General features: G+C 40.8%; 1 protein-coding gene across 3 annotated transcripts in view; it reads right to left on the reverse strand.

The window, feature by feature from the left end:
• Nucleotides 1-26,205, reverse strand: part of MAP3K7 (mitogen-activated protein kinase kinase kinase 7) — a 100,991-nt gene that overhangs the window by 12,830 nt on the left and 61,956 nt on the right. For 2 of the 3 annotated variants that reach the window (XM_019929442.3, XM_019929443.3), the window contains 7 exons: nucleotides 25,806-25,921; nucleotides 19,436-23,249; nucleotides 15,730-15,777; nucleotides 15,534-15,613; nucleotides 6,765-6,902; nucleotides 6,353-6,453; nucleotides 667-5,193 (listed from right to left, as the gene is read on the reverse strand). In XM_019929442.3, the coding sequence (XP_019785001.1) occupies nucleotides 23,069-23,249; nucleotides 25,806-25,921 (297 nt within the window). In that variant the 3' untranslated portion in view covers nucleotides 667-5,193; nucleotides 6,353-6,453; nucleotides 6,765-6,902; ... (1 more) ...; nucleotides 15,730-15,777; nucleotides 19,436-23,068. Of the gene's footprint in view, nucleotides 1-666; nucleotides 5,194-6,352; nucleotides 6,454-6,764; nucleotides 6,903-12,005; nucleotides 12,061-15,533; nucleotides 15,614-15,729; nucleotides 15,778-19,435; nucleotides 23,250-25,805; nucleotides 25,922-26,205 lie in introns of all 3 variants that reach the window. The other variant, XM_073789440.1, reaches the window with a different exon arrangement.

The raw sequence follows: 26,205 nt of genomic DNA on the forward strand, positions 1-26,205 counted from the left end.
CATGAAATGTGCATTTACATTTTCTGCATGAGTTTGCAATTACCATTAAAATAAAATTCCGTTATGTCCTTTTAAATTACCAAAATGTGAAGAACAGATTGAGTCAGGCCCATTTTTGTGCTAAATTACTAGAATAATGTCTAAATTTCCAAGAATTAGACAGCTTCCTCCATTTGAGTTGCAGCGAGGAATGATTTCCAGTCATCTGCTCCAAGCTATTTCCATTTTTAAATAATAATCTTTTAAACTAATTGTGCAGATGTCTCACCTGCTTTAACAAGCAGTCCTTTGAGTTTAGTACAGAAGAAAAAAAAATATATATATATTTATATGTGTGTGTGTGTATTTATAGCTGTATATATACACATATATATGTCTGTATACATACATACATATGTCTATATACATATTAGGTGTATTTAGATCTATACATAAGATCTATCTATAAGTTTGTTTTTAGGTTCCATGTAGACTTTTATGGATACATGTATGTTAGTAAATGCTATCTTGCTCCTCAAAGGATCGAGGCAGTTTAGAAGAAACAGAGAGGCTATTAGAACAATAATAACATTAATAAACAATTCATTCCCAAATTAGAATAGAATGGCAAGACATCGTCAGGGTAACATCACGGGTTCTCTGTGTGTAGGGCTCGGCAGTCTTTACCTCCTTCTACTCACTGCATCTCCTTTGGTCCTGAGGCAGGTAGCACAGGTGCAGTCGTCTCCATTTCGAGGGCAAAGAGAAAGAGAGAGTGTCAATGAGGAGGACAGTGGGTCCTTCAGCTCCAGTCTGAGGCTCTTTCTATAGGAAGGCTCCTGGCATTTAGAAATACAATTTTTGAACTGTGATAGTCCAACGAGGAGGAAGCAGTGGGCATAAGCAGTGACCACGTGCAAACTGCATCCTGATATCTGAATATTAGTGACTACAAAACGTTGGGGGATGAATGGCCCTCCCTCATACAGCATGAAGCTTCAGCTGGTTTGTTTAGTTACCTGGCTGGACTCCTTTAGACTTTGGTTTGCTGGGAATATTTCATATCTAATTATGCCTGAGAATGTTCCTAGTATATCGCTGGCTGGCTCTGCAGCAATGCACAGAAACAGCGCCCCATAACAGCAATAATAATAATAACAGCAGCTCCCATTACTGATCACTATGCCAGGACAATTTGTCGGATGACAGTCCTTCCCATTTAGTGCTCTGTCTTCCTTCTTCTCAGGTACATATTCCATTTCTGCCAAGATTTCTATCCAAGACGGCTTTAAGATGCCCACTAACCAGTTTGTCTACCTCTGCACATGCCAAGACCATGAGGGCCGTGTTGGACCCCTGGCTGGAGGCAGATCTGCTTCAGGACAAGGAGGGCTGGGCCTTTGTCCAAGGGTGGTCCAGCTCCAGATACCAGGTCTTCTTCAGATGCCGACTTCTCCTGACCTGCTTCCTCCTGGCCTGACACTCATGGCTGACATCACTTGCTTTTGGATTCAGACATCGAAAGACCCTAGCCTAGGGCCCCTTAGGCCCAGGCACAGGGCCTAGATCTCGTCCATCGTTAAAGCAGGCAGTGTGTGGTCCCTGGACGACCTGGGCTTTCAGATCCTGCAGAGCGGGGTGTGAGCTGTGACTCCACTGTGTGCCTGCTGGGGGGTCGGGTGATTCACTGAACTGCTCTGCACTTCAAGTGCCTCATCTGTGAGCAGGGATTTACGGCCTGCTTTGCAAGGGCTTTGAGTGAAGATGAATGTGACATCTGTGTAAAACATGAAGACAGTCCCTGGCACATGGTCAGTGTTCATTGCCCTGACACTGAGGCTCTGCCTGGGCCCTCGTCTGAGCTCCTGCTTCCTTTTCTTGTGGGCCTGGTGTCTCACTTAATTCCTGTCACAGGCGCACTCTGGGCCTATTTTCTGAGCAAGTGCCAGCCCCATCCCACCATTTCTGCCTCCTTCCTCCCCACTTCCGCTCTTCAATTCTAGGTCTGTGGTCTCTCAGACCAGAGGGCCTGGACTCCTGCTGGATGGGGCCCTGTGCCCGGTTGCAGGGAGGATCTGAACACGGTCCTCTGGAGGTCTCTGCGCCGAGCTGAGGGCAGTGAATCCCCTGTGGCAGGTCTGGATTGGTAGGCCATCGGGCAACAAGTGCATTTGATCTCGCTACTCAAAGTGTGCTCCGTGGGCCAGCAGCACTCGCATCACCTGGGAGCTGGATGGAAATGCAGAATCCAGGCCACTGAGTCAGAAACTGCATCTTGACAAGAACTCCAGTGATTCACGCGGACATCAGGGCTTGAGCAGCCCTGGATCGTGCCTCCGCGTCACCTCTACGGGAGAACTCGGGTCCTTCTTTCCAGGGTCAGCGCTGGGGTCTGCAGAGCCTCCAAAAGGTGTGTGTTCAAAACATGCATTAAAGTCAAATTTAATTGAATATTCCATGTAGGAGTGTCTTATTCTTCTTTCTAGGTTGTCTAAAGCAAAGTTTTGAATCTCTTTCCTGGAGACCCACAGCAAATATAGGCTGTTGCCAGCTTGTTTAAGGTTAACTTGCGTGTCCCCCGCCATGCAGTAGAGTCTCCTGATGATACCTACTCCAGCCCTTTCCTATTCTGGAAACACAATCACACACACACAAACACAGGGATGCACACATACATGGATGCATACATATACACATACATGGACATGCATCAGATACGTACGTGCACATACACCAGAGGCCATGCCATTTCCCACCCCCAGACCTGTGGTCTCTTCTGCCTGGGATGTCCTTCATGCCCTCTTTTGATTAAGTTTTAGTCACTTTAAGTTTCATTTAAAGTGTCAGCTCAGCCAGGGCCACCACTTTGCTCCCACAAGACCCTACAGAAGATGGCTGTGCGGTGGTGTTTCTACTGTCATCCCATTGCATTACAATGTTTTGTTTGTGGCTTGATGAGGTCCTGGAAACACTGAACCCAGCGAGGGCAAGGGCTGAGTTGTATTTATTCATCTTTGTATCTGCAACACTCAGCACAATGTCAGGCACGTTGCAGATGCCCCGAGAATGCTTATTGAATAAATGAAGTGGAAAAAAGCTGAGCTTGTTCTGGTGGCTTGGTGTTTTCTCCTTTGAAGTTTAATCAGAATGAAATAAAATTACTGCGGACTCCAAGCGTTTGGGGAAAGTTCTGTAAAACCTTGCAACCCAAGTGGAACAAACAGATCAAAGGGAAATTAGATGGCAATTTGTTTAAAAAAAATTTCTGCGGCGCCATTTTAATTAGAGAACATTCTTCTCATTAAAATTAGGAACTCCCAGGGAAATACTTGGGATGTCCCTCCTCACGTATTTCACCAGCTATTACAGGACCCACTGAGCAGCTTTGTGAGGGAAAGCTCCGAGGATGCAGCAATAAGACACTCAGCACTTACACAGCTCTCTACACTTTCCACAATTAAGCCTTTCACCCCCGCTTGCTCTGTGGAGGAGAAGGCCAGCGTTGTGGACTGGAATTGATGGCTGAAGAGGCTCTGAGCATAAATGACGTGCTCAAGGCCACACAACTGGACCATCACAAGCAGAGCCCAGAGTTTTGCATCCTCTTCCCATGCCAAGCAGTTTTTTCCCCCAGCCTCAGAGTATAATCCCTCTTGACAAATAATGTACATCAAACCCAAAGGCTCTCCATAAGGAGACTGGATCAGTGTTTCTCAGAATTTGGGATGTCACAGATCAGTCAGATGATTGAAACTAAGTTTAGATTTGCCAACTTTTTACTTTGCTAATTAGGAATGCTAAAAAAATCTATGTTCAGAATTATGTTATAAAATATTGACATTTTTATTTTTATTTTATTTATTTATTCCTTTATTTTGGCTGTGTGGCTTGTGAGATCTTAGTTCCCTGATCAGGGATTGAACCTGGGCCACGGCAGTGAAAATGCCAAGTCCTAACCACTGGACCACCAGGGAATTCCCAATATTGACATTTTTAAAAGAGGAATGATCTCTGAATAAAGCCCAGCTTTTAAAAATTGAATCCATTTAGCTTCATGAAAAACTCACCCCACTGTTGTTATTTTTCTCATTTCACAGCAGGCCAATGAAAACCAGCGATAGTTTGGAGTTGAGTTTGGGAGACACAGGCTCTGCCCAACTTTACTTGCTAGATCCACGTATTTTGTTGAAACCCCAAAGCCAAGCCTTTGTAGCAGAAAACAGTGAAAGGTCACCAGCTGGTATTCCACACCGAGGTCAGTCACCTGCTCCTTACACAAGCGTGGCGGAAGGCACAGCTCACTCATGACATGACTTTTCCGGAGTTAGTGTGTTATGTCTCTGCTTTATGCTCCTTAGAAAGAAGATGGAAGACTTGAAGCCTTGATGTGATTTTCCCTAGTAGTTGTCAGTAGGATTAGGCTAAGCAAGTTCCTGCCTGAAGACCTTATCCCGTGGTGTACCCTACTCTTATTTTTGCTTTGTCCACACACGAAAAATAAAGAAGATAACTTGATGTTGAGATGTGAATTTGGGTGCTTATGTGCTAAGGGGAAATTTTAAAAAAACAAACATAAACTCTATGAACATTATGAGGAAATTATGGAATAAAAAGTTTAAAAATGATTACCATGATTGGTTGAAGGGGGGGAATTGTGAATAGATTTTTATGTTTTCCAAGTTTTGTTCCTATACTTATATTACTTTTAGAATTCAAAGTAATTTTGTCATTATAAAGAAATGAGAAAAATTGAAAAAATACATCTTTACTGACTTTTAGGGATTGTCAATGAGATATTGTAAAAGCAGGTAGAAGACGAATCAGTGTGCTATGGCAGGTTGTATTTTCCAAAGAGGGCACAATGGCATCTCCCTTCCATCAACCGAGTATATTGAACGATGCAATGTGACTTTTGGGTCTATCCTGTAAAAAGCCATGTACTCTGCTCTGCTCTCTTGGAATGCTGCCCTTGGAATTCAGCTGCCATGCTATGAGGAAGCTCAAAGGAGCAGCACAGGTGGAGAGCCCACATGTGGACGTTCTGGTCAACAGCCCAAGTGAGGATCCAACGGCAACTGCAGGACAGTCAAGTGAAGAAGCCTCCAGACGATTCTTGCTCCAGCCTTTGAGTCTTCCCGGAGGAGGCCTCAGACACCATGGAGAAGAGACAGCTGTCCTTTCTCTGCCCAAGTCAAATCCCTGATCCACAGAATCCTTAATTTGAAGCATAGTTAAACGGTCGCTTTATACCATTAAGGTTTGGGGTTCGTTACATAAGGAATATGTGTGTAGCATAATTCTTTTAGCAAGAGTAAGCGATCAAGAGCAAAAACAAAATCCCTGTACATCTGCATATACAAAACATCTGTGTATACAAAAGAACTCCTGTACATATATATATATATATTAAAAAATATGTATTTATCTGAAAGTTTTTGTGTTAAAAGACACATAAAATTTACCTCTTTAACATGTACAGTTTTATGGCATTAAGTATATTCACATTGCTGTACAACCATCACCACTATCCATCTCTTGATCTTCTTCCTCTTCCCAGATTGAAACTCTGTACCCAGTTAACACTAGCTTCCCACTCTCACCTCCCCTCAGCCCCAGGCAACCACCCTTCTACCCTCTTTCTCTGTGACTTTGACTACTCTAGGTACCTCATATAAGTGGAATCATACAGTATTATGGCTGCCTTAGATCACTTAGCATAATGTCTTATAGGTTCAACCATACTGTAGCATGGGTCAGAATTTTCTTCCTTTTCAAGGTTGAATAATATTCCATTGTACGTATATACCACATTTTGTTTATCCATTCACCCATCAATGGACATTTGGGTTGCTTCCTCTCTTTAGCTATTGTAAATAGTGTTGCTATGAACATGGGTATGCAAACAGCTGTTCAAGTCTCTGTTTCCAATTCTTTGGGGTATATACTCAGAAATGGAATTGTTGGACCATGTGGTAATTCTGTTTAATTTTTTGAGGAAGTATCACACTATTTTCCATAGTGGCTAAACCATCAGTGTATAAAGTTTCCAGTTTCTCTACATCTTCAACAATACTTCTTTTCTATTTTTTTTCTTTTTCTTTTTTTAAAAATAGCTCTCCTAGTGGGTGTGAAGTGGCATCTCATTGTGATATCTTTGATTTACATTTCCCTAATGGTTAGTGATGTTAAGCATCGTTTAATGTGCTTATTGGTCATTTGTGTATCTTTTTTGGAGAAATAGCTATTTAAGTCCTTTGTCCAATTTTTAAATTAGGTTTTTTGTATATATTCTTTTAAATGTATGTATACACACACACACACACACATATATAAACAGGGAGGAGGCAGAGAAAAGCAGCCAATGGCGTGTTACCTCAGACGGTATGTGTTGGTGATAGAAGACCAGGAAAAGCGAGTCCTCTTTGCCTTTTATGTCAGGTACTGGAAGGTTTCACTTGTCACCAGCATATGCCACTAATTGAATAAAAAAAAAAAATTAAAGAAACTACCAATAAAATGTCATTTTGCTTAAGTGTCTCAAAATATCTGACGAGGTTTTTTCAATAGCACAGCCAAGAAAAAAAAATTGTCTTGTGCTGACCCTCCAAGCTTATTTCATTGGTAAGATTTTAATGAGAAGAAAACTTCCCTTCATTGTTCTAGTCGCAGATGCTTGGCCTGCGTTTTCCCACCTCCCTCCACCCTCCTCCCTTCTGGAACAAGCTCAGACCAGGAGAGGAGCCTGTCTCTCTTTAAAGAGACTGTTTGTTTCCATGGTAACTTGCCTTCTTCATCTTCAGAGGTGTAAACTGGGAAATTCTATTAAAGGCTTTATCCAGGCAGTTGCTTTTGAAATGGTGTCTGATATTAGCTGTTTGCTTCATTCACCTTTGCTGCCCAGTAATCTTTTGAATTTGGTGATTCTAGCAAATGGAGGAAGTAAAATGAAACAATATGAAGCTGATTATAATCGGTCTGACTGGCCCCGCTGTGCACACTCGTCAGGTACTGTCATGGGCTGTCTTATGGAGCACTCTGGGAGTCTGTGATTTTTGTGGCCCAGGCCCACCTCTGCACTGGTCTCTGGCAGCGGAGACCAGCATGCAAGCAGATCTGCGTGGAGAGGCCGGTGAGGTCAGCTGGAGAAGAGAGAGAAACTAGCTCTGTTGTCAAAAATGACTTTGATTGTTAATGGATTTCAAGTCTTATCTCTGAGATTCTGCTATGTGCACGTGGAGTTCATTATACCCCTGCTGTGAAAGCAACTGTAGTTCAAACAGGTGCAAATAAAGCAAGTAACCAAATTACCTGAGGCTGATGATTTAAGATTTTCCAGAACTTATACTTGTAAAGCTTCACGTATTGACTGGGAATAGAAGGTGTTGGGGGTTTTATTGACCAGTGTGATTGACAGGCATGAAATCTATATGGTTTTTAATCTCTGGATACTCAAATAAGTGACATTTAAATCAGTTTATAAACATAGAAAATACCTTGAAAGCTCTTTTCCTACTCAGGAAATTCAGCTATTTTATTCCTTTTGAAAGCAACTTCATTTGATTAGAGCAAAAAATAACATTCTATTGGTCTTCCTGTTTTTTGTTTTTTTAAAGCTAATTGCTGATTAATAGCTTACCTCCAACTTTTGAACACATTTGCTAGATAAAATATTAATATTTAAAAATATTTAGATTGGGATGATGAAAAAGTTTTGGAGATGGATAGTGGTGAGGTTGTATAATACTGTGAATGGACTTAATGCTACTGAACGGTACACTTAAAAATGGTTACAATGGTAAACTTTATGTATGTTTTACCACAATGAAAATAATATTTTAAATTTTCCAATTGGAAAATATGAAAGTTTCTGCAGTTGCTAAAGAAAAGCCCATTAAGCAAAACATAATTATATGGGAGTCTCAGGTTCCTAGCTTCCCACACACACTTTTTTGAACTATAATTTAAAAATTAGGGGCTTCCCTGGTGGTGCAGTGATTGAGAGTCCGCCTGCCGATGCAGGGGACACGGGTTTGTGCCCCAGTCCGGGAAGATCCCACATGCCGCGGAGCAGCTGGGCCCGTGAGCCATGGCCGCTGAGCCTGCGTGTCTGGAGCCTGTGCTCCGTAACGGGAGAGGCCACAACAGTGAGAGGCCCGCGTACCAGAAAAAAAAAAGAATTAAAATCATATAAAAGTTGTAAGGTATACAACTTGATGTTCTGCTATATGTATATATTGTGAAAAGATCATTACAATAAAGCCAGTTAACATATTCATCTCCTTGCACAGTTACTATTTTCTTTCTCTCCTTTACTATTTTTTTTTTTTTTTGTGGTGAGAACCCTTAAGATCTACCCTCTTAGTGAATTTCAAGTATGCAATACAATATTATTTTTAGTTACCATGCTATACATTACGTCCCCATAACTTAAACATCTTATACCTGAAAGTTTGTATCCTTTGACCAACATCTCCCCATTCCCCTCCCAGCCCACCCCAAGGCCCTGGCAACCACCATCCTACTCTCTGCTCCTATGAGTTTGACTATTTTAGACCCCATATATAAGAAAATATTTGTATTGTAGTATTTGTCTGTGTCTGGCTTATTTTGCTTAGCATAATGTCCTTCGGGTTCATCCATGTTGTTGCAATTGGCAGAATTTCCTTCTTTATTCAAGGCTGAATAATATTCCATCTCTCTCTCTCTGTCTCTCTCTCACACACACACACACACACACACACATTTATCCATTCATCTATGGGTGGACACTTAGGGTGATTCCATGTTTTGAGTACTGTGAATAATGCTGCCATGAACATGGGTGTGCAAATACCTTTTTGAGATTCAGGCTGCTAGCTTTCTGTGAAGCTTTCCTTTATCTTTAAACTCAGATTCCTGAGAAAATTCCAAATTTCACTCTCTTTCATCGTATTCAGTTTTGAGTCATTTTGAATGTTTTTCTTTTTCCAGAAGAGATAATAAAAGTACTATGTTTGGTAGCCCTTATCTCTAGAGACACTGTTTTCTTCGTTCCCAATTCTTGCCCTGGAGGAATTTGCTGTCTCCCAAGGGTCATCAAAGAACACAAACCATCCCAGAGTTGTAAGGGATCTCTGAGGTCAATGCGTCTGTGGTCCTACCAGGGCAGGCTTCCCACTCCTGTGTCTTGGGCAGGTGGACATTCAATGTTGGCTTGATTACTTCCAGTGATGAGTGACTCTCGACTTCACAGGCTGCCCATTCCACCCTTGTCAGTCTCACTACACATTCAGTCAACAGTGTATCCTCACCCTGTGGCGGGCACTGGGGATACCAAAGGGAACAACATGGATGTGGTCCTGCTCTCACAGAGCTTACATTAGAGCATTGTTCTGTCTTTTAGGCTGAAATCTTGTCCCCTTACCTTGGACCCATTTGTTCTGATTACGTCTGCAGAGTCCTAAAGAGCGCACGGCATCATTTAGTGAGTGATTGCCATCGGCAGCCTAGAGGAGGTGAGGATTTGTAGGCATGTAAAGTGTCTCAGATCTTAATGAAGTGAGTTAAGACAGGGGCAGTCACAATACAATCTTACTCTTGCTGCTTCCTGGGAATGGACTGCAGGGGAACGGGAGCGGAGGAGGGATGCAGGAAGGATGCAACCACAGCAGCTCAAGTGAGTGATGACAGTGACTTGGACTAAGGCTCCCTGGGGCTGTCAATTTGGTCCACATCCCTCCAGGGACACACGGGCGCATCATGACCTGGTCACTTCCTGGTTCCTCAGGCTCGCCTCTCACCCTGCCTCTGCTCCAGCCATAAGGAAGGGCCCTCAGTACTTCTGAGTCCAAAAGGTACCACAATCTCTTCCGCTTCAGGCCTTTGAACATCTTACTCCTACTTCTGGACCATTTCTGTTATATTTGCCTGGCAACCATCAGCATTCAGCTAAGGCATCACTTCTTCCCAGATGCTGTCCAGTTCCCAGGTTACCCACAGGGCCCCCTTTGGAGCTCCCTCTAGCACCCTGACCTCATACCATGATGGCTCACATCACAATAGGTGGTCCTTGCCCGTTGTACCACTTTTTTTTCCATTAACTTGTGATCCCCTTGAGGCAGGCACGCCTTTGTCCTGGTGTCCCCAGTGCCATGCCTGGGGGTGGATGCAGGAATGCTCTCAAGAGCCGTGAGTCAGGACTCTAGGTGGCTCTCCTCGAGCTTTCCCTGGAGTTCTCAGTTAACATTTCTCTTTTTCCTGAATATGTTCATTCCCACCCGCCCACAGATACTGTCCCTTGTCTTCACTTTTCAGAATCTCCATCCTTATCAAATACTAATCACATTTCAGTGCTCCAGACTTCTCGATGGTGAACAAGCCTCTCACCATTGCTTTTGTTCAGAAAGAGCACAAAATGGAAAATGTTGACATACTTTTCTAGGATAGTTTCCTTCTTTTTTTTTTTTTTTGCGGTACGTGGGCCTCTCACTGCTGTGGCCTCTCCCGTTGCGGAGCACAGGCTCCGGACGTGCAGGCTCAGCGGCCATGGCTCACGGGCCCAGCCGCTCCGCGGCATGTGGGATCTTCCCGGACCGGGGCACGAACCCGTGTCCCCTGCATTGGCAGGCGGACTCTCAACCACTGCGCCACCAGGGAAGCCCTCCTTCCTTTTTAAATAACATTTCTAGTTCTTTAATCAGAAATTATCAGTTTAGAACTGATTTTAATAAAGACATCATAGTTCTAATGGGCATCTAATGGTCACATTGCAAGTGCTTGTCTAGTTTTTACTCTCTTGAGGATCTGATTTTTAAAATATATTCATTTCATTGTTACTCGGGACCTCATATCTTTTTTCAAAACATTGGCCTTTGTCTCCCTGAGTGATGTTCAGACTTCAGCATTATGTTAAGAGCCCAAGCTGCCTGCCACTGAACCCCACCTTGGCCACGCCCTAGCTGGGTCACCTCAGGCAAAAGATCCACCTCTCCGGGCCTTCTGTCCTCCTCGGGTGTGAACTGGGGATAACAGTGCCTACCTCAGGAAGTTTGTGAACACTGGGCAGGTTACTACTTGTAACACACTCAGGACGGTGGCTGGCATTTGCAGTGGCAACAAATACCTTCCGAAGAAGGGGAAAGAGAACAGGAGGAGCTGTATGTGCTGGGGCAGCCGGGACCTCCCCTCTGCACAGGGCCACGGGCAGAATAAGGACAGGCCAGCCGATGTCCGACACGGGAAAACGGTGCTCCACGTGGGGAGTGGGCTCTGGCAACACACCTGAGAGCGGAACCTATCTTTCTGAGCCACAGTAGCTTCAGGAATTCTGATCTGATTGTCCTGGTGCTTTCCCATTGATCGAACAGATAAAAAATAGTTTCTTGAAGGCCTAGGCTGTTTTGAAAATATCATCACCCACTGAAAAAAAGAAAAAAAAAAAAGAACATTCCCTACATTATAGCTTTAACTTAATTTTCATAGCAGTTAAAAACTTAACTTAAAAGTTAATTAAAAACAATTGCTATGAAAAAGCTAAAATTTGGGACAGTCTGGGACAGTATCAGGAATACTTAGAAATTGAAAATACTTCTTGTGGATGATTTTTTTCTTCAGCTAAGAAAAACTGACATGATTGGGCCATTGCTACTTTTTGCCTCTATTAACTTTCTAATTAACCTTTATTGGTATTTATATTGGTATTTTTATATACTTTATATACATTGGTATAATATATTATAAAGCGCATTTATGCCTTGCTTGCCTCAAAATGTAGAAGCAGTCCATAATCTCACTATAGTGGGTAATAGGATGAGGGACTAAATGTAGACTAGCAACCATATCGGGGATGCAGATGGCTCAGACACCACCTACTCGACACCTGTGATTCTACTCAGGGGGCAGGACATGGGGCTAGACACCTTGTTGGGGTTTGGGAGAGGAAAGGTCAGCAAATTCAGCTGAAGGTCAGGAAGGCAGTTCAGGCAGGCAGGTGGAGCCTGGTGTACAGAGAGTAGGGTGCCCAATAGAAGGTAAGGCAAGTAGCTGACCTTGGAAAGTTCCAGCAAGAGGTGACAGGGTGTCATGAGCTCCAGAACAGGGCATCTAGGAACAGACCACATTTGGATGTCAGATAAGCAGGAACCGGTCAGCCCAAGAAGCTTGGGTCAGCTGCTAACAGGGTCCAGATTCCACGGTGTGGGTTGGTGGGATTAGCGTCTGCAATGGCCAAGATCAAGGCAGGAATCCAGTGCTAAGGGGAAGCTGTCCTCCTCCTAGGGCACAAGCTCAGAGCCCTATAAGCAGTAAGGGGGCCCTGACATTGAGTCCCTGAATGGCCCACACTCCCCGTCTGTGGACAGGACTGAGCCGAGCCACATGGAGGAGCATGGCTGAACGTGGTGGTACGAAAAGCTATGTAGGCATCGTTTAGGCAAGCTTTCAACTGCAAGTGGCTGAAAATTCGAGCTGCTGTGGCTTATTGCATGGGGACATTTATTGCTTCTGTCTGGAGAGTGTGATCTCAGGGTTGGTGGGGCAACCCATCAAGGTCATTCCCATCCTCAGCTCCATCATCCTGACATGTGGGCTCTCTGTCACCACTGTCATATGACAGTGTCTATGTATTAGGTCCTCACACTGGGTCCTATGCAGGAAGGAGACATGGGAGCAAAAGGCTTCTTTCTTCCAAGCCTCTGCTGTCTGGAAAGAGAAGGCCTTTTCAGAAGCCTCTTAGCAGTCTTCCCCTTCAACTGCCCATTGGCCTTATATAGGTCACTCAGCCACTCCAAGCAGTAACAACAGCTTGAAATGCAAATCTTATGTTTCCCGCTTCTATAGAAGGAAGCAGGCAAGGGAGAAGCATGGTGGAGACAGTGGTTGCTGGAAATCTTTTTTACATAATTTTTTTTACATAAATCTTTTCCCCCCCTTTCCCCTTAATTTGAGCAGCACCCTAGAAAACCTTTCCCTCTTCCTTGTCAGAAGTACCTTAATTGCTTTGGCTCCTTTAGGAAAAAACGGTATGGATGTTCTCATAGGTTTACAGCTCACTCCTCTCTCTGAGACTGGCCAATCCTGACTCTTCAGGGTCAGATGTTTTGTGTATGAGCCCCCAGAATGCGTGGCCCACGGTGAGGTGGGGTACCAACGTCTGGACAAGGGGCAGCCCGAGAGAATACTACCTTACACTCTCTGTCTTTGAAAACTGCCAAGCCTTCCTAGGCCAAGGAGAGTCAATTTCAGGCAGTTGAGTTCTTAGGCCTCCTCCCTCCCTTTATCCCAATCCACGTCCTTAGACAGAAAAAGCCCAAGGATATAATGAAAAAAGTACGTAACATAAGGCAGGAAGAATTTCCTTACACACTAAGAGTGGGGACCCTTGAATGCTGAAAAGATTAGTTCTTCTAGCTTAAAATGGTCCAGAAAACAGTTGAGCAAGAGGGACATTTTAGGGTCCTTTGATCTGGAGGTACCCGGTCTTCTGGGGATGCAGAGATTATAGAACAGGGTGCACCCTGGGGAGAAATATATGGGTCATTGGGCGCTTTCAAACACATAATGGATCAAAAAGTTTACCTCGCTGTGTTCTTTCTTTCTGAAGGTGTTGGATGATATACTTCAGCAAAATGAGGGAGTAAATCATGAAACAGACAGACATGAAGTCCAGGAAACAGGGATCCAGCCCAAGAAAGCAGCGAAGGGGGTGCTCACAGGATGACAGCTCAGCACTGGCCTGGAAAGCACCAAGCCTCTGCAGCAGCTGTTGGAGCTGAACTGCGCAGGGAGAATGCTGGCTCCACAGGGGAACCGGATCTGCAACTGTGTTAGAGAATATGAAAAATTATTGATGGGTGTGGGTGATACATCTGTTTGAAGCATTTATTTGAAAAGGTGATAAATCTATAGGCAAATGAAAAAAGTACTAGGAGAAACATGTTTTTTAGAGACAGGCAATGTAAGTACAGTCATACTTTACTTGGCTCAGCAGTGAACACTAGTTACATAGGCATGATAATGTAATTTTGGCTGATTTCATCCAAAATTGTGATCTGCTGTGTTGGGATAAAAGAGTAGGGGAAACCGAGAGCTGTGTGTGTAACGCAGCTAAATCCTCTGCAAGCATAATACAAAGTCAGAATTTTGGTATGCAAATTTGATAAATCAAGAAATAGCAGTTATTATAACATTAATTACAAATATGGGACAAATATTTAGGATGGGTTGAGAGCAGGCGGTGGGGCAGCAGCTGTTCATTTTGTAGAAGATAAATTTGATTTAGGGCTATGTGCACGTTTTACCTTAAAAACTTAAAACTCATCTTTAAAAATGCATTTTAAAAGTCAGACAAATTGTTGATTTACTTGCTGAGGTGTGTTCTGCTTCTTTGCTCTGAGAATTCCTGCCTCTGACCTATGGCCAGGCCGCTGTGGAGGTGCTCTCCAATCATGACCCTTAATGAGCCTACCCAGCAGGCAGAAGTAGAGGAGGTGTCAGCATTTCAGGGTTGGTTTTGCCCTCTTGTTAAGCAGAGCTAAGTTCTGAGGAGTTTTTTTTTTAGGAGTGTTAATTAAGCTCAAATTGGGAGTGAAGGGGGAAGGGTTGGGAGAAGAGATGAAAACCCTGTTCCTGGTTACAGCATCCTTGTCATACATTACTGCTTACATAGCAGTGAGCCGCCCCACTCAGCTACCACGGGGGAAATTACCATATGTAAATACGATACTTGGATTACAAAAGGTCCTTGAATACTCCAAGTGATTAGTGTTCAACTTAATCTTTAGGGATTAGTATTTATGCCAAGTTAATAACTGAAAGGATATTCCGTAAATGACTCATTTAGTCATAGTGTACATTTATGGTTTTACACAAATAATCACTACAATTTATGGTGATTAAAGTATTAAGTTCAATTTCCACTTATGTTTGGAGGCAGCTTTTTCTGTCAGCGTCCCTCAGGTTTAATACAGCAAGACTTAAAATGGGTCACATGTTGTATCTGGGAATGCTACCATGCCATTTTACTGAGAGAGACTCTTCGCATTGTGCTGAGCTTGCAAACGCGTCTCTGGAGCAGAGCAGCGGCAATTTGCCCCCAATCCAGGGCTCTCCCTACAGTCCTAGGGGTCTTCCATGGGGAGCTTGACTTTTACTTTTGTTCCCAGAACGTTCACTGATTCCTAAATCCAGGTAACATTTTCTAAAGGACTATGAAGAATTTATGGTAACACTGGTGTTATTGTAAACCAGAGGATTTAGAATCTTTTCTGAAAGAAGGAATCCACAAATAAACATTCAATTCTATTTTCCCCAACATTTTGAATCATTCTTCTCTCATCAACACCTGAGGTATAATGTGACAGAAGATATGAATCAGCCCTAGCAGAGAATGGGGAAGGTAATATTAAATACTGAGATTACAGGCATTTAGAATTGGATTTAGGCCATTCCCGTGTTTACCAGTGATGAAACTTGGGGCCCAGCCTCCCAGTTCTCCCAACAGCAAGGTGGCGTCCAGCCAGGGCCAGAGCCAGTCTGCCTCCCAGGTCTTGCCAGCTCTCACACAGCCAGCTACAAACCTCCTGTTTTCAGGCTCCAAGGCAAAGCTCATTTGATGACTGCGGCGTCTTCCCTGCATCGAGGAGCAATTTGATGAATGCTGATGTAAGACAAAGCAGAAATGTACCTATTACCACTACATCTATAGCTGGCATGCCTACCTTGGAATTACGAATAATACAAACTGGAGACGTTTATGTCAGTAAATAGTCTGACCTTGTCCCAATTACTTCAGCTCTTTTCTTTTTCCTCCTTTTCTTTACACTAAAAAAAAAAAAAAAAAAAAAAAAAACACTTAAAATATAGATGGCTATTCACCAAGGAAAAGTTAAAGCAGCATATCCACGTGTTCTTGAAGTCAGTTTGTAGAGGACAGTCCTGTGGGATGAAATATCATGTTTTAATGGATAATAAAATGTCTCATTCCTAACAGCCAGCAGAATAAGAGCTCTTGGGACAAAGGTGGTACAGGAAATCTTTAAGTAACAAATATTTAAGTCCCATTTGGCTATTTTTAAGTGTAAAATAAGATCTTTTTTCCCCACAGAGCCAAAGCACTGTGTCTGGGGCACACGTGTCTGTCCCATGTTAGTGGATGTGCCTCATGCTCTTGCATGGAACTGTCTGCTGAGACCTGATCACATCGTCGACCAACCACCTCCACATGTGTCACTGTGACAGGCTCTTATTTAAGGGGAATGGCAGGTTGTTCGGATCCTAAACGAAGTTGCAAGGAACAATGCTTAAACATTTCAGGCAGCAAAAAAAATGGCTTGGGTACTCCCTTGTTTGGGCAAGGAAGGAAATTAAATGCAGATTTCCTGTACTTTTTGATTTACAGACCTGCCCAAAGACGACCAGCATTCCCCGCTTGCCCACGGTTTTGCTTTCTGTGATTTTAGTTACCAGAAGTCAACCACGGTCCCAAATATTAAATAGGAAATTTCAGAAACGAACAATTCCTAAGTTTTAAACTTCGAGCCATTCTGAGTAGTGTGATGAAATGTTGTGCTGTCCTGCCAGGGACTTGAGTCACCTATCCTTCCAGTGTACCCTCTGTGACGTTAGTCACTTAATAGCCATTTCCTTTGTAGGACTGACTGCTGCAGTGGCTCAGTACTTGTGCCCAAGTGACCCTTATTTTACTTAACGATGGCCCCAAAGTGCAAGAGTAGCGATGCTGGCAATTCGGATATGCCAAAGAGAAGCCATAAATTGCTTCCTCTAAGTGATAAGGGTGAAAGTTTCTGACTTAATAAGGAAAAAAAAAAATCATACGCTAAGGTTGCTAAGATCTATGGTAGGAACAAATTTTCCATCTGTGGAATTATAAAGAAAGAAAAAGAAATTTGTGCTAGCATGATAAGTGCATAGTTAAGATGGAAAAGCATTAAATTTGTAAAATAAGGTATTTTGAGAGAGAGACCATGTTCACTTAACTTTTATTACAGTATGTTGTTATAACTGTTCTATGTTATTATTAGTTATTGTTGTTAATATCCTACTGTACATAATTTATAAGTTAAATTTTGTGACAGGTATGTATGTATAAGAAAAAAAGGGTTCAGTAGTATCTGCAGTTTCAGGCATCCACTGGGCGTCTTGGAACGCATCCCCTGCGGATAAGGGGGGACTGTTGCACATGATTTCTGTTGATTTTAAGAAAGTCACTTAAGTTAGTATCATGTAGTTTTAAGTGTGATAGTTGGCATGGCTAATACTGGAAAAAAACAGACTCATCTGATGCCTTGTAAATGTGAGAATAAGCTGAAGTAGCTTCAAAACTGAGGTATCTCTCGAGTTTTTTCTCTGTTCTTTTGTCATGTATATTTACATGACATTAGACGTATATTTAGTTAAGTATCTTTGTAGGAAACTGATTAAAAGTCAGAAGGGTTCTAGAGTGTCTGAGGAAGAAGTATCACCATTCTTCCTTCAACCACAGAAAAAGTTGCACACATTTTCAGGTTTCTTTAGTCTCTAATTTGAATTTAGTAAATGTATCAATCAATGACTAATATCGTCATTCCTGTAATAACTAAAGAAGAGGCAGGTATCCACAAAGAGACACAAGCAATAAGGCTGAAAGGTAATTTCATTTTGTGAATTACTTTTGCTTTTCAGAAGATAAATATTCAGCATTTGCTCAATCATTTCTGGTGCTTTCAAAGCAATTATCCTGCTGCCATATGGCATTTGTAAGATATCACTAACCATTAAATTACAGAATAAAGAATGCATTTCACTACCTGGAAATGTAAAAGTACCATGAAACTCAGATAAAGTTAAATAACCATTTGTTTCTCAGAACAGTTTCACTGAAAAAACTGACATGATGGGCAGGTCATTTAAACAGTAGTTTTAAGTTTTAGTGGGACCTTGTGGCAGGGGCCTAAGATACACTGAGAGCAGTGATTAGTCACTGATGGAAAAGGAGTACAGGTCCTGGTGGTAAGCAGTACACACTCTGCCAATGCACTCTTACTTATTACTATGGGCACCACTATACCAGGTAGGACCACTGGTAGAAAACTGAATGAGATACCATGTCAAATACTTTTTAAAGAAGATTGTTTTCATTGGTATTTAAAATATTTTTCTGCCTATTGTTTTGTGGTATAATCAACCTAATCTTTCCTTTTTTTAGCAAGCAAAAAGCAGCTACAACCTAAAAAAAAAAGAGAAAACTTTAAAAAAATTACATTTATGAAGCATATTTGCTGAAAACCACCAAGTACTTATTAATGTTGCCATGTCCATTCACATTTCTAACACCTGAAGCAATACATATACAAATATACTTACTTTAAAAAACAAATGCAAGGGATTTTGTGAGTGAAGTATTAAGGTTCTGTAAGAACATAAAAATAAAGTGATCTTAAATGTTTCAGAAGATGGTAACACTGCACAATCAAGCAGGTCATACTGGACATACCTACAGCCCTCTAAAACCTACATTTGCCCTCAAAAACTGATACTGAAAGGTTTTCAAGCATCACTAAAAATGGTCTAATTAAAAATTCCTGGGACTTCCCTAGCGGTCCCGTGGTTAAAACTTCACCTTCCAATGCAGGGGGTGTGGGTTCGATCCCCGGTCAGGGAGCTAAGATCCTTCATGCCTCGTGGCCAAGAAACCAAGAACATAAAACAGAATCAATATTATAACAAATTCAATGAAGACTTTAAAAATGGTCCACATCAAAAAATTCTTAAAAAAAAAATCCTCTCAAAGGAGTTAACTCTTCGAGAGGAGAAAAAAAGGTTAAAAAAAGTACATATTGTATCATTTATGTAAAATTCTAGAAAATGAGAACTATTTTATATGGTTAGGGAACAGACCAGTGTCTGGCGCTTGGAGTGAAGGGAGGGATAGACAGCAAGAGATGAGAGAACTTCTGGAGGTGATGGAGATGATCAGGATGTTGGCTGCTGGGTGGTTTTTTTTTTACAAGTGTATATACAATATGTCTAACTCAATAAATTGCACGCTTTAGATGAATGCAGTTTACCGTATAAAAATTACACCCCAATTATTCTTTAATAAGACCCCCACACCCGCAAAAGGGGCAAAAAACAAACCAAAAACAAACCAAAAACAAAAAAACCTGGGCTAAGTCTCACTTTCCTATAGAGTGGAGAACGAGTCTCAAGACCAAGCCTCACAGCACCACGACCTGTATTTCCATTTGCAGCGCATCCTTCAGGTGTGTGGGTGCAGGGTGGGGCGGAAGACTGGAGATAACCCCACCCATCCAATAAGTGAGTGAAAGAGCTGAAGCACCTTGGGACTTAGTGAGCATTTTAAGTTACAGCACAGCCAAGTGGCTTAAAACACAGACTTGGCTTTAAAAGACAAATATGGGTCTCAATGTTGGGTTTAAAAGTGGACACAAAGTCCCCGTGCCCGCAAGTTTAAAGTTACCTCACGTTCCCCTTCCTTTGTTTGCCATTCCATTTTCCTTCACATGGGCTGATAGTGGCTGCTGAGTCTCCAGGCATGTAATTCTGCTGAAACCAGATGATGATAGAAAAGCAGACTCAGGCACAAGTCTTAACCTTTAGAAGCCTATTTTCCCACCTGTGAAATGGGAACACCATTTAACTACCATGTGACTGAAGTGGACATGTCACTTGGCATTAGCCACAGCAGCTTGGCTTATCACAGGTGCCCAATAAATATTTGTTGAGGAATGAGTGAATAAGCAGGTATATTTACTAAAGTGAAGGCAGAGTTTATAAGAATGTCTGTGTGCACAGATGTGTAGGTTAGAGGGCTAGTAGGTTGATAAAGAAATGAAATACTTAATGTAATTTAGATAGACTACAAGAAATCAGGTTTCTAATGAGCAGAAGTGTAGTGATGTACACCGTGTTATACTTCATACAAATCAGGATTCATTGAAACTGTGAAGAGAATCCATTTAACCAAAAATTAGAATTGGGGGAAATGATGTATTAACTGGCCAATCACCCAGCCTCTCAAAAATCATGATTATGTTACAACAGCATTGAGTATTAGGATTACTGACTTTTCAGTTTTTATTCGATTTTGTATAACGTAAACATGCTGCTCGAGTAGAACACCTCACAGCTCATTTGCTGATATAAATCATTCACCATTTTTATGACCAAGTTTAGAGTAACAATCTGAATTTTATTACAAACAAAAATAAATCTAAAAAGCTTCCTTCAATTATACAGTATGCACAAGGATTTCTGCATCACATCATTTTACATAAAATGTTCTGAATGACAGAAGTAGAACTTCCTACCGTTTGAAGAAAGGAGCTGACCACTGAAAACCACACACACTTACATAAAGAAACAAAAGTTTCACAGGGAAGGCCTGTGATCTGGCTACAGGCAGGAGCTGAAACTAGGAACATAAAAGAAACTTGCAGAAAAAAAAAAGACATTTGATGCTCTAAAATACCTCACCAAAAATAGTCAAACATTTGTAAACAGCTTTTAAACAGACCTCTTCAATATGCTATGTTGCTATAAGGTAAATATTCTTAACTGATTTTTATTTGACTCAAAAAAGCTATTTTTACTGCTGAGGAGTATTTCCCTGTAAGTTAGATAAAAGCTTTGTTTTCCTTCCCTGGAGGTAAAAATAAAATGTAATTAGGGCTTATTCAAGGATTGTTTGTGAAGTTTTCAGACTGGGGCCTCTTAGATACTTGTTTATCTGTTTGCTATTTCCACCCCAAAAAACGAGGGTTAGAATAAACGGTAAGACCGGAATTAATAACAAATTTGGCTGCTTGTTAACACCTCTGTTTGAAGGGCTGATGGGTGAGAACACTGATGAAACTGGCTGTGGATTTTAATCATCCCTGCTATGCTTTTCTCCCATCATCAAGGATAATAAGGACTTGAAAAATATGAGCTTGGCAAGTACTTAAAAACCAAGTAAGGCTGAATTGCACTCAGTGTACAGGACCGCTACAGTACTGAAAATCCCCAGGAACATACTGTAAACAAACGAGCAAGCGTTCAACAGCCTTTTTTGCATTTGGCATCATGACTTAAAACTACTATTTTCTTCCATTTACTTATTTGGGATATTTTAATGAAGTGATTGCATGTAGTAATAACAATAATAAACTTTCCCTTTAAGTGTGTAGTGTATAGCAAAAACACATTCGTGACTAGAAATAAAATCTGAAATCTAAAATGCTAAATCCTAATGGAAAAGTTCAGCCTTAGCATCCACGCTTGGCTACCTCATGCTCTGGGATAATTAGAAAAGTCTCTAAACACCGACTAGGTCCCTTTTGGTGGAGTGATAGATGTACAGACAAGCAGCAATACTATGGAAGAGTGAAGCTTTTCCTTAGAGTTATTTTCTGTGCCAATTTTATTTTACTATTAATACATTAAGCCTAATATCACTTTCAGCTAGGTAATTAAATTACTTGGGAATGAAAACCTCCTTTTATTTAAATGAAGTGATGGTCGATATTTATTTACCAAAAACTTTTTAATAATAGATTCTGAAGAAGCTAAAAATGACACAGTTTAGTACAAACTGTCCTTTACCTTTATTGCTTGTATACATAAGGAATACATTATAAAACTCAGTGGGAAGAAGAAAAAATAATGGAAGAAAAAGTTACCTGCTTTAGTATTTTTAAGAATAGTTTTGATAAATTCTTAGATCAGCTTGCTTATCTGAAATAGAGCAAAACTACAATACAATCACGATATAAGTCTAATAATCACAGCAATTATGCTTTCATTTTAAATTTTCTCTTCATAAAACATTAATGCTATAAAAATGAGGTCGATGACATCCCTACTTAAAAGACACCTTGTACTGGTATCAAAATGTAATTAATTTTAATACCAACTGAAAAAATAGAGCTTATATAGTTTATTATTTCAATGAAGTTTTATTATTACTTTTATTTTCAAAGTTGGTAGCAAAGTTACTGTTAACAATATAAATTTTCTATTTATAAGTGAAATTCCTTTAAAAGTGTTGAAAGGCAGCAGGCATCCTAGGGTGGGCTTGCAAGGAAAATCAATCATTCCAGTATCGATAATAGGATACTTGATGAATTTAGATATACTCCTTTAACTTCCTCATTAACTTGTCCTGATTTGCCAGGTTTTTTGCTCATTTGGTATTGTAAAAGAAATCTAGGCCCAAGCCTTTTGGCTGGAGCAATTATTTCCATTTTCCATGATTTCTCTTCAGTTTTTCAAATATACAGTAGAACAATCCAATAATCATTGTAGGAAGGAATGATCATTTAAGCTGGATCATGTTCATTTACCTTTTAATTTCATTTGAGGGATATTAATATTAGAGTCATAAAAGCTTTACAGTTTCAGCACACATACACGCAATCACAGAATTAAAAATCTTTATACCTTTTAAAAAAAAGGGTTCCATTTTGTTCAATGTATCATAGACAAAGTTTAGTCTAATGAAATATGCTTTTATTAAATACAGCAGCCGCCACTTACCTTTAAATATTTCATGGATAAAGTTCAGTACTGATCCAAGGATGCTGGCATCAAAGCCCTCACTCTCAACTATCCCTAAAGGTTCTGTATTTCTATAATGTAAAACCAATTATTCTAGATTTATAATACCCTGTCTTTATCTTGGTATATACCATCTTTTGGAAAAAAATTATTGGTTTTTTGAGATGAGATACAAGAACAAAATCATTCTTGAGGTTCCACCTCGAAAAAAAGACAATGATTGCTCATAGCAGCTAGTTTGATACCCCTTTTGTTAGGCTAGCCTTCACACAACGAGCATGCATATACAGCCACGGTTTACTGCATCTGTTTTGAAGTTGAGAACTGCTGCTTATTCAAGTACAGATGCCCCCATGTTATATGAGGAGACAGGTGAATTGCATGTCCACCATGAGAAAAGGAAAATAAACGATGAAACAAATGCAGCAAATATAGGCAGCTGGCATTCAGAACACGCCAAAAAGCTAACACTCATGAATTGTCATTATAAGGGTTTTTCTTTCCTTTAAAAAAAAGTCTTTCTTTGCATATTTTAAAATTTAACGGTCCCAGAGAATCATGAAGTGCCTTGTCGTTTTTGCTGCTGACTCCTGATGACCTCTAGTTGTTTTTTGCACTGCTGATAGTAAGTAGAAAGGCTTTTGTTTTCATCTAAAAGCTTTTTATGTTCCTGTACCAGACGAGATGTATTTTGCTGGTCCTTTTCATCCTGGTCCAGTTCTGCAACTAGTTCTTGCCTAAAAACAAATACCACATATTACACAGGATGGAAATATTCATACCTTAACAGCTAATGATGGAAGCTCAATTAATTAGAACTTTTATTCTGGGTCTATCATTATGCATCTTAGGTACATTATTCAAATATAATTATGGGCTGGAATGGAAACTATCAACCGTTCTTCTGGCGTAACCATACAAATACCATAATCCTTTTAATAAGCAACTGTACTTAGATAAGTAGTGAAAACAGATAACATGGCATAATAAAAGTGGCAGAAAATCTCATTTGGTATCCCTTTTGTGTAGGAAGGAAGAGAAAAAGGCCGGGAAGGGCTTTATCTAGCTATCCTTGAAAATAACACTTGAAGTTTTAATCATTCACATTCTACTTTTTTTTTTTTTTGCGGTACGCGGGCCTCTCACTGTTGTGGCCTCTCCCGTTGCGGAGCACAGGCTCCAGACGCACAGGCTCAGCGGCCGTGGCTCACGGGCCCAGCTGCTCCGTGGCATGTTGGATCTTCTCGGACCGGGGCACAAACCCGTGTCCCCTGCATCCGCAGGCGGACTCTCAACCACTGCGCCACCAGGGAAGCCTCACATTCTACTTTTATACTCACGTAGTCATATTCATATTCTGAAACCACAATCCTATTTAACTACAGTGCAAAGTGGGAGCTAACAAAACATCTGCAAGCTAATTAAAATAGCTGCTATCCAACCTAAATCTCCTTCCTATTTTAAAATAATGAGAAGAATACAAAATACCACTTTTGAACCACTTACTCTTGCAAACGTTTTCGGGAAAAACCGGAGTCTTTTATAGGCTGATAAATTTTTTTGTTTTTTTAAAATAAATTATTTATTTATTTATGGCTGCATTGGGTCTTTGTTGCTGCGTGCAGGCCTTCTCTAGTTGTGGCTAGTGGGGCTGCTCTTTGTTGTGTGCGGGCTTCTCATTGCAGTGGCTTCTCTTGTCGTGGAGCACGGGCTCTAGGCGTGCGGGCTTCAGTAGTTGTGGCATGGGGGCTCAGCAGTTATGGCTCGTGGGCTCTAGAGCGCAGGCTCGGTAGTTATGGCACATGGGCTTAGTTGTTCTGTGGCATATGGGATCTTCCCGGACCAGGGCTCAAACCCGTGTCCCCTGCATTGGCATGCGGATTCTTTTTTTTTAAATTTATTTATTTATTTATTTTTGGCTGCGTTGGGTCTTCGTTGCGGCGAACGGGGGGCCACTCTTCATCGCGGTGCGCGGGCCTCTCACTGCCGCGGCCTTCTCCTGTTGCGAAGCACAGGCTCCAGACGCGCAGGCTCCGTAGCTGTGGCGCACGGGCTTAGCTGCTCCGCGGCACGTGGGATCTTGCCAGACCAGGGCTCGAACCCACGTCCCCTGCACTGGCAGGCAGACTCTCAACCACTGTACCACCAGGGAAGCCTGGCATGCGGATTCTTAACCACTGCGCCACCAGGGAAGCCCCCAGCCTGATACACTTCTTTAAGCGCCTTTTATTTGGGGGATAGTATGTATTAGCTCCTAAAGTGAGGCTGCTGGAAATAACTGAATTAATGAAAAGTCCTCAAACAAAATGTTACTAGTAACATTTCTTATTTAAAGTATTTAAAAATCAATTAAAACTATCATATTTTTTACAGTGCCCACAATTCACCATTTGTTTTTCTCTAGCATAGAACTCCTCTTTCAAATGATTAAAGTATGAAAAAATTATAGGTTAGGTATAAGAAATACATATTCAGACATAAGAAATCGTTTTTTTTCTTATCATAAAGTGCCACAGAGTTCCATAATTAGTTCTACAGTTTGCAGACTGTAATATTTAATCTCGTATTTAGCCTTTAAAATATTAAGTTGAATTCATCTACATCACTGTATTAGTAAACTGTAAAAAAACTACCTACCACCATAAATCAGCTCCATAGGTTATTTCATGAGGGTCATGTTTAAGAAAACTGAAATACTGTTTTTTAAAGAATCTCAAATAGAGAAGTATGGAAATGGGACTGTATTTCTTTAAAAGGGGAGTAAAGCAGTCTCTGTATCTCCCAGAAAAATGTAAGTACAAAACTCCCTAGAAAAACACTCATAGATATGAAATAAAGCCCTCTAATAAGTAATTCTACTCTCCTAAACACACACCTGGCAAGAATATATCTACATATATGTTTCTAAGATAAAGCACAACTGAACATTAGTAAATCAAATTATTTTACCTTTGTCCAAAGAAACAATAAATCTTTATAAAAGTAAATCTAAACAGCTTTTAACTTTAAAATTCTGAGAACATAAAACACATGGTTATGAACACTAGTTTATTTCCCTTAGTTATATTTTTCCTAATATAATAAGAAATAGTCAAAAGAGATGAGTTTTGCAGGGAAAATTAGCCGAAGGGTGCTTAAAACTTAAACATAGAGAAAATCTCCACATTAGAAATATGCTTAGTGATTAATTCTAAAAATTATTAAGTTTTCATGTCTTTAAACAATATTGCACCTTAACACGTTTTAAATTCAAAATACTAATGATTTACTCTTATTCATTAAAGACAACTTACTTTCTCTGTAATAACAATGCAATTTCTGTTTGGACTTTCATATATTCTTGTGCCATTTTACAATGCTGTTCGAACACTGCCATGGATTCTTTGGAGTTTGGGCATGGCGCTAGAGGCTGAAAAACCAGGAATGTCAAAACATAATTAAATCAAACTCAGTATCTAGCTGAGAGTTAAGACAGAGACTGTGATATATTTTTATAGCACTAAAGCAATGATCTTTTAAAAATAAGTGTTAAACCAGGCCTAGAAAATCTCAGTGCCCTTTTGTCAACGTTAACTCAGATCTTAAATTTACACTTGCCGCTTTAACACTTTCTCGTTGTTACAGAGAACCATGAGTCGAGTACTCTTGGCCTCTGGTTTTACATTTCAGGTTGCCAGACTTTATTATATTGAA

This window comes from Tursiops truncatus, chromosome 12 (genome assembly GCF_011762595.2).
Source record: "Tursiops truncatus isolate mTurTru1 chromosome 12, mTurTru1.mat.Y, whole genome shotgun sequence".
Classification (NCBI taxonomy): Eukaryota; Metazoa; Chordata; class Mammalia; order Artiodactyla; family Delphinidae; genus Tursiops; species Tursiops truncatus.